Source organism: Squalius cephalus (assembly GCF_949319135.1).
Source record: "Squalius cephalus genome assembly, chromosome: 13".
Lineage (NCBI taxonomy): Eukaryota > Metazoa > Chordata > Actinopteri > Cypriniformes > Leuciscidae > Squalius > Squalius cephalus.
In genome coordinates this window covers 17,329,865-17,339,050 of record NC_137134.1, presented here as the reverse complement: position 1 = coordinate 17,339,050, position 9,186 = coordinate 17,329,865, and the positions used below count along the sequence as shown (strand labels likewise).

Below are 9,186 nucleotides of genomic sequence, written 5' to 3'. Positions count from 1 at the left end.
GTAACTTTTTTGGTTGTAAATAAATGTATTTGTGTTATTAGAATGTAATTTGCAGCTACATCAAAAAAGTAATCTGATTACGTAATGCATGTTACTTTTAATGCTTTACCACTTGTAACATCAAAAAGTAATCTGATTATGTAATGCATGTTACTTGTAATGTGTTGCTTGTTACATCAAAAATGTAATTTGATTACGTTATGCATGTTACTTTTAATGCGTTACTACTTGTAACATCAAAAAAAGTAATCTGATTATGTAATGCATGTGATTTGTAATGCATTGCTTGTTACATCAAAAAGTAATCTGATTACATTATGCATGCTACTTTTAATGCATTAACTCGTAACATCAAAAAAGTAATCTGATTATGTAATGCATGTTACTTGTAACGCATTGTTCGTTACATCAACAAATTAATCTGATTATGTAATGCATGTGATTTGTAATGCATTGCTTGTTACATCAAAAAGTAATCTGATTACATTATGCATGTTACTTTTAATGCGTTACTACTCGTAACATCAAAAAAGTAATCTGATTTTGTAATGCATGTTACTTGTAATGTCATACTTGTTACATCAATATTAATGGATTAAGTGTTAAATGTTCATGAAAACGTACTAAAAATGTACAACGTTGCCTCCAAAAACAACACAAAATTTACCTTTGTTTACGTCAACACTTTTCGAATGGACTTGCAGGATTTTTTTTTTTAGACATATTTTCGCTTGACAGGACATATGGTCATGAATATTCAAGAGTGATTATTTAATTAGAGGCACTTTTGAGTACTAGAAACCTTAAATTATTAAAATAATTTCTTGTATCATTATTCTTGCACTGAAGCCTACTACTAGTACTTAAGTGTGCATTACAACAATTTTAGTATGCAGTTTAATATACAGTGTTAAAGAACAATCAGCAAGCTGCAAAATGAGGCCATGCGAAATTTATTGAATGCAAAGAACATTATTAAAGAACAAGTTATTTGAACAATATGATAGCACAGCGCCTGAAAGAAAATAAAAGAGAGAGACGTGCTGGAGAGATCAGAGAACACACACTGTACAGTTTTCTATCGTGCTCATTTACAGTTAAATAACCCCCGTTTGGCCCGAAATGGCCAAATAATAATTCCATTTCCTAGGTAGGCTACCTTTTCTAACGGATTAAAGATGGCGTCCTAACAGGCTACTCTGAATTAAAGGCTGTGCGCATTATTTCCATTCCAAACACAGACACGTCACTCGAACTACTCAGTAGATGTTTGTATGTGAGAACAGGTGTGCATGTTTATGTTTCAAGAGTCAATCACCAAAAATAATGACAATTTTTACAATTCCTACTCAAACAAAAGGAAGGCTGTTGTTTTTCAATCAGGCAACAAAAGCCTCTACCCGTATACAGCCACATTTTGTCTTTTGAGGATTGAAGATGCGGTCACATTTAGCTATCCTTGTTCGACAAATTTTCTCTGTTGAAATCGTATCATTTCAATAGGTATTTGCGCGATTGGTAATTTCGCAAAGATGCCCGCATGCAGAGATGCTCGCGCAAATTCGCCGCTTTGACCAACAGAAAGCTGCTTGGTTTGAAAGCGACACCGTTGTGAGCTGTGCTTCATGCATCACTACACTATTGACAATGTACTTTTTTTTTTTTAAATTTCACATTAGCAAATTTTTCCCAAATTTTCGCTAATATGATCGCACCTTACAGGGGAATCCTAACAGACTGAGATTCATAACATTTTAAAATGCCACACAGACTCCAGACGTACAAAATGTGGCATGTTTTGACCTCTTCAACAAGTCATGACTTATTTTAAATAATTTACCACTCAAATGATTTAGTCCTCAGTCACAAAACACGGAAATGTCTCCAACAATCCGGTAAAATATCATTTGGTAAACTGCTTTTAATAGTTCTGCGTGACGACAGGGAACATTTTTCAGATCAGTCACCACAAGCATACATAACAGTACAAAAGTATTTTGAAAATGGTTATTACTCCAGCATATCTTAATCCATGGAAATATCGTTGAAACAATTCAGTCCACCATAATCCGCCTGATTTTTTTAATCGCACCAACAATAAAAAAAATGTACACAACAAAGGTTTGGATTTGAACCCCTAGTCTTATTTAAGACCTTTTATGAAATATAAATATTGATTAAATTGATCATTATGCTGAACATTTCCTTCAGTCGGTCATTTGAACATTCCCCCCCCCCCAAATATATATATATAAAAGCAATTACACCTACAGGAACCAAATGAAATGAATTCACAATCCTGCTGTGAATCAATGCCATCAGATAATGTTGAAAAACCCATCAAAAGTGGGTTCGGCCTGCAAACAATACCACTCACTGCACATTAGCACACTGGTTAATGAATACTAGATATGACAGGATTCCCTTGCAGTACTAAACTGTAATAATCACAAGCTACGCATGTGAGAACCTTTCCATAAGCAGCCGTACAATCATATCAGGACAGTCGTAAAAAATAAATCAAATAAAAACAAGATTTAAAATATAGACAAAAAAGGCCACACGTCAACATATGTGCGAGATTTCTGTACAAACTAAGAACATTCAGTGCTTTAGTGTACCAAATTAAAATAACAGGTCATCCTTTTCATTATTTTGGCACATTTAAATAAAAACGACACGTACACGGTGCAGTAAAACAGCTTGAATCAGAAAGTCTTGGGTGTTAGACACATGATTTGCCACCCCGTAGAGTTTTACATTCCAGTTGTGCATAATTTTCGCAAACTTGTGTGTCCGAACTGACGGAAGAGTGTAAAAAGTGTTGTAGGATTCGAATATGTACAAACAAGTGCATTGAGATCGCGTACATCCGACGTGGAGAGACACTAGGACTTTACGGCCGCTACTTTCTTCGGTGTTCCTGGTTTTTTGGTCTGCCACAAGTGGCTGTGGATAGTGATGGCGTCGACACTTGCAGACATGGTCTTGGCTGGAATTTGGCTGAACTGCTTCCTGTCCGAGTTGTACTTGTAGAGGCCGTCGATCATCTTGCGCGAGATGGTTTTAGGACCGATGCCGGCCAACTTGTTGATTTCCTCCATCTCGGGGCAGTACGTGTAGAGAGAGCGAAACTGGCAGCCAGAATCCCGGAACAGGACCAGGAAGTTGTTGGCCCCTGACTTCTCCATTTCCTTGAGAAAACAAACAAATATAATGAATAAAACTTAAAATATAATATAAATGTAATGAAAATGAACAGACATGCTTACCTCCAAAATCTTGTTTTTCTGTCCCTCATTGACTTTGCCAGCCAAACAGCAATGTGCCAAAGCATTCTGAATTATATGCTTATTTGACTTTGCGCTGGGCTCTTTATATAATTTAGGACCTGCAGCAAAAATATAGAGGGTGCATTATGCAATGTCATAGTTTAATAATTTAATAAGTCATTGTACCAGCTGAGTCTGCTGTTGACCCTCCAGTCCTCTAGATGGAGCCATCACCCGAAGTTCTGAGCATGTTTTATACAGAATGTAAGAAATCGCATACTTCCCTACTATATAGTTGGAAAAAAACAGCATGTGACCAGAGAAAGTCTAATGAGGGGAGAAGTGCCACTCAATAAACTTCCGGTTGCAGTTCCACTCTTGTTCCATATGAGGGCGCTCACATGACGAGTGCAGAATGAATGGAGGTCTATGGAGCTATACCGCTCAAAATCCACTTTTCTTAGGATATAATTTTTTGTCTAGTAATTTGAATGTTGTTTTCGAAAAGGGATGCAAAGAAATTACACATTGCTTGGTGTTAGATTTTTTAGAGTCTCTTATTTGCTTTAAAAAGTCTTTCAAAATATCAATGACGTCAGAATGCTAGCGTGTTATGGGCAACGACAACTCAACCTGTAAGAAATCGAAAAGAAATAAGGACTTGTTCATTCAACTTTCGATCTATAACCTATGTTGAACTTGCAAAACCTACAATCAAATCTGAGATTTCTCAACGGCAATCGGGTGAGGGAGACAAATTTAGCCGTCTAGCCCCATTGACTCCCATTCATTTTGCACTCATGCCGAGCGCCCCCAGTGGAACTCTGATTGGAACTACAACCAATAGGACTTAATAGGGCGTTGGAGTGAACAGGCTTTCCGTAGACGGGCTTTGATGTGACAAAGTATGTCCGAATTTACAGTACTCATAAAAAAGAGTTGGGAAAAAGTACTATATATATACTATACATTCATACTATATAGAACATACTTTTTTTAGTGGTTCTGAATTAATTATTCAAAAATGTACCTCCTCAAAAGAGTATGCGATTTCAGATGCAGCCCAAATGTTTGGTCATTTAGAAAAGCTTAGATGTTGAACTAGCAGAACTATTATACTATAGCTCCCTCTAGTGGACTGGAGGTGGAGCTGCAGCTTTAGAATTTTAACCTGTATATTCCGTGTTGGATGTCAGTGAGGATGTGGTGGAACCATTCTCCCAGTCTTTCTCTCCGTTACGACTGCTGGAGCGAGTGGGCGACAGGCACCCGTCTGCTGAATCAGGCCTACTGGGATGACATGATAAACTGAGTCCTGCGAACTGCAACTCTGATAGGAACAATGCTGATACACCTACTAACAACTCCTGCTCTCATGCAAAATCAGGCAGTGAGGTCTTAGTGACTGAATTAATCATAACATTGTGTTTTTATCTTATGTATTTATTTATATTTCATTGTCATAAGCATCAAATGAAACAACAAACATAAAATACTAAAAGGTGACGTATTTCAGAAAGCAACCGAATATTAAATGTACATTAAGATCATGAACATGTATTATTTTTAGATAACATTACTGAAGCCTCTAAATAAGTCTCTTGCAAAAGTGTGAAGTGCAGATCTTTATTGTAGTGTTTTTGCGGTTTCATTGCCATTCAATGCCAAGTGTGAGGCTTAGTGACCTTCAACCAATGCTTGTTTAATAATGACAAAATAAAACAAAAAAAGCTGTGATGGGTGAACTATAATAGCCATCTTTATTGTTCAAAGACTGGGGATCATTCCTCGTGTTTCTGCCAAGCTCATAGCAAAACAGGATGTTCTTCAAGAACAGAAGATGAATGCATAAAGAGTCTTATCCAACCAAGACTGACCTTCTATTTCTCACACGAGGAGAGCTCAAAAAGAAGAAAAGACTGCCAGATGCTAAGCTATAGCTTCTAAGAAGCAAGAACATTCAAGAATACGAAGGAAAAATACAGAGAATTCAAAGGATACTGGGTTAGTATTGTGCAATAAAGGAAACAAGGAAATAAACATTTTCTCATTCAGTTGACTGCTTAAAGCGCCTCTTACCTGGGTGTTTTCTTATCCGAGCTGACACTGTCATTATCTCCAAGAGACGCCAGAGACAGGCTGGACACTGAAAAAACACGAGGTCGTGAACCTGGATGCAACAGAAAACGGGACAGGTCCCACAGTTACACAAGACAACAGCAAGCCCGCCAAACTTTGTGTTACCCTCATAACAGTACAGCTCTCTGTAATGATGTTGATAAATGGCCTCTCCAACTCCTTCAAACTGTCTAAACAAAAAGACGTTATATATATTGTATTCATGAAGGAGCTGTAACATTTACTTTAAATCTGCCTTGTACAGTAGGATGTGTCCAAATAATTGGTACAAAACAATTTGAAAGAATGCTTAAATCACTCAACCACTTCAGTTCAACCACTTAGTTACATTAGTTAGAAAATGATTAAATTGGTTAGAATAGATATTTAGAGCAAGTGTTATAGTACTTGTTAGAAGAGGGATGCAGTGAGCTGGACAGGGAAAGGCTGAGAGTAGCACAAAGCATACAGTGCCGGGCTTCGCCAGTAGGGGGCGCTCGCCCTTTACCTGCCGTGGCCCTGACAGGAGTCCTGGGGGACTCCATCACATCTCTGTGGATAGACTTGGGCCTTGGTTTCCTCTGCTTGGCCCCCGCAGGCCGTGGTTTGACAAGCGTGTCCATGTCCTCCATAAGTTTCAGCTGTTTTCTCCTCAGGTACTCCTGCTTGATAAATTCCCGCCGGGCTTTGTCTTCTTCCTTCTTTGTGCGGTCTTCCTCTGCTTTCAGCCTATGGAAAGAGACCGATATTTGATTTAAGAATCAGGGGGAGAAGTTTAGTCTTGGTGATTGACAGATGGGCTGGCTGTTACCTGGCCTCCTCTTTCTTTTGCTCAAGCTCCACCTCCAGCTGTTGTTTCCTCTGCTGGCTCTCCCGTTCTCTTCTCAGCCTTTTCTCCAGAAGTGCGGCTCGTTTCACGGCCATGCTGTCCTCTCCTTTCATGTCATCCTGAAAAAATAAGCACATTATCAAGAATCTCTGTTAATATCTTTTTATGTCCAGGTGTATCTGAAGGCAGTATACTGATGTTGATATGACCAGTCTGAATAAACCAGATATACGCTACACTGCTTAGACTCCCTGCAGAATTCTAACATCATAAAATAAATGATTAATTTCCCCTCCATTTCTTGACCTAGATCCAACAGCTGCGTTTTCCAGTGATCTGTCCCAAGCTAACCTCCTTCTGCGACTGTACACACTAAGAACATTTCAGATATTAGTCACACCACAGCATTTTCCCAAACTAAAGCTATGGTAATACGCCATTTCGGGTACTAACTATGGCCTTTAACAGCTAAAACAACACGATTTTTTAAAGTTTCTTTATAAAATGTGACTGGTGCTTGCCACCCCAATGCTAAAGTCTTCTGGATAGTTGTTAGGGCATTGTTAGCTGGTTGATAAGGTGTTCTATATTGTTTTAGCCCATTGTTAGGTGGTTGCTTAATGGTCCAGGACATATCCTATCCCAAAGTCTAGAAAAGCGATATCCTCAACAAACATAATTTGAAGTATCGTTCATGATTTTTTAAAGATACGCAAGAACAAGAATTAAAACTTTAACTCACATTCTAATCACTAACAGTAAGCAATAGCAGTAGTGACGTTCACCACTAAGTATTCACAAATTGTGGTACTGGAGGATTTAATTTCCAAGCTTTCTTTATCTACAGGATCCTTTGACATTTAAATCTACCTTGAAGAAGAATCCACGGCACATTTTCTGCTCATCGTCCTGATTCTCCCCTGAAGTCTCCCTTTCACCTTCCTCTTCTAATGCTTGTCCATCCAGGGGCTTGAGAACAGACAGTGGAACCTCAATCAAATTTTTGTTGGTCTGATGGGCAATGTCAAATGGCTCAGTGGGAGTGACAATAACGGTCTCCATTACGATCTGCGACAAGACTTCTGACACACTAGATTCCATTGCTGGTTTAAACTCATCTGTTGACTTCTTCAGATATTCCCTTTCTTCTGTTGGTTTGTTCTTCCCTCCCTTATCTTCTGGCTCTTTAGCACTCAAGTCAGTGTCTTCGGTTACTGCCTGTTGGGTTTCTTTGGTTGGGGAGGTGTTAGTACCATAAGAACATTCAATAGACAATGACTCAAGGCCTTGTTCAATGTCCTTGTCTGTGGTTTCAGCTCCTGATGGTGGTTTCTTCGCACTTCCCAAATAAGTAAACGAGCAGGACATGGGCTGAGAAGGGGAGAACCTCCTGAGGCGTGGGATGCTGTCCACTGACTGTGGAACGTTTAAAACTCGGTTGAAGGGAGTGATCTTTAGCTCATTGGGTCTGGGTGTCCTTGGCGTCTTGGAATGGAAAGAAGCGGACTTCCTCTTAAGGTTTGTAGGGGAATGGTGTGTAGCTCTAGGGGAATCTGCGGGTGAGGGAGACCCAGAAGAGCGTGCCCCACTCCCTCTGAGCTCTCGTACCTGCTTTTGTGGCGAAGGTTGAGGTGGTAAAACAACCCATGCCTGTTGCTCTCGCATCTGCATAATTACCTCCTGCTGCTGGGCCAGTCGCTGCATCTCAGTCTGCAAGAAGCTCAGGGACGAATTGAGCTTATCAATGGAGCGTGTATATTCCATCAGGTCCGCCTCGCATGTGCCATCCTCACCCGCAGACTTCTGCGGAGACTTGTCAGGTTGGGGTGTCTCCGCCGGCGTCTTTCTTCCCTTTGAGCTGGGAGTGTTCTCCTGAGATGGTGAGGTGCCATCTACTCCTTTCCTCTTGACAACTGTGAGGAAAGCACTGCGTCCCATCTTTTGACGGTGTCGGGTAAAGGCCGCCTCCACTTTCTTCTTCTGGGCTTCAATGGCCCGACGCTTCTCCTCAAGTCTCATGCGCAGTTGCACCATTTCTGCAGCCATGGTCTGGGCTGGGTCCTTGGATGGCTGATGTGCAGGGCTGATATCAGGCGAAGGGGCCCAGGAGACAGAGTGAGGAATGCCGAGATCTGAACCATCTGGTGTTGTGCCTTGGGAAGCACCACCTTTGCCCTCCCCGTTTGGATTCAGTTTACGGAATTTCTGCTCAGCAAAGCTGGTCATCTTAATCCCAGGTGTAAAAGCAGGGGTTGGGATACTTCCGGCAGGGGATTTGGCGCTAAGGCTGCTGGGACATGGGCTAGTAGAGCCTTGGCTATGGCAAGCTTTTGCCTCAAAGTCTTGATCTGTGTCAAGCTCCATGCTGACAGTACAATCCCTAAGCGATGAGTCCTCATCTAATGTCTCTTGGATGTCCTCCGTCCGCACATGGATGCCGGTGTCTACTTCAGTGGTGGATGAGCTAGCAACCCCTTTGAATGATTCTGAAACTGAGTCTAGCTCGCCATCCTTTGCGTTGGGGTTCGGTTCACTTTTACTCTGCAGGTGAAGAAAGAAGCCCTCACCGGCCGCATGGGACCTGGGGCTCTGTGATTGCTTCTCTGAGTTGTGGATGATCTCAAGGGCCTCTTCGATGCTAGGTGGCCCTGAGCCATTTAGACGGCTGTTATGATTTCCTGACTGGCTGTCAGGACAGCCTTCCTCCTCAATGCCCATGTTCTTGCCATTGATAGGCTGAAAGGACAGGTTTCTCTTGATGCCCCTTGTTCCGTGGGGCATCTTGAAACCAAAACCTTCAGTGCTGGCAGACCGAGTCATTCCTCGGCCAGTAGGTGTTTGATTGGTGCACTCTTTATCAAATGGGATTTCAAAGGACACACCCTGAGCAGCAGACCTGCAGAAAGAAGACAGGATAGTATCCAGTGGCATGTAGTTTTACACTCTATGGCTTAAAGTCTCAATAAT

The 9,186-nt window shown here is 41.0% G+C and overlaps 1 protein-coding gene across 3 annotated transcripts in view; it reads right to left on the bottom strand.

Moving 5' to 3' along the window:
• Positions 1-934: 934 nt before the first annotated feature.
• camsap2a (calmodulin regulated spectrin-associated protein family, member 2a) overlaps positions 935-9,186 on the bottom strand; it is a 40,489-nt gene continuing 32,237 nt past the window's right edge. For all 3 annotated transcript variants that reach the window (XM_079890028.1, XM_079890029.1, XM_079890030.1), the window contains 7 exons: positions 7,090-9,115; positions 6,202-6,338; positions 5,899-6,119; positions 5,352-5,418; positions 4,444-4,562; positions 3,273-3,391; positions 935-3,194 (listed from right to left, as the gene is read on the bottom strand). In XM_079890028.1, the coding sequence (XP_079746154.1) occupies positions 2,889-3,194; positions 3,273-3,391; positions 4,444-4,562; positions 5,352-5,418; positions 5,899-6,119; positions 6,202-6,338; positions 7,090-9,115 (2,995 nt within the window). In that variant the 3' untranslated portion in view covers positions 935-2,888. The remainder of the gene's footprint in view (positions 3,195-3,272; positions 3,392-4,443; positions 4,563-5,351; positions 5,419-5,898; positions 6,120-6,201; positions 6,339-7,089; positions 9,116-9,186) is intronic.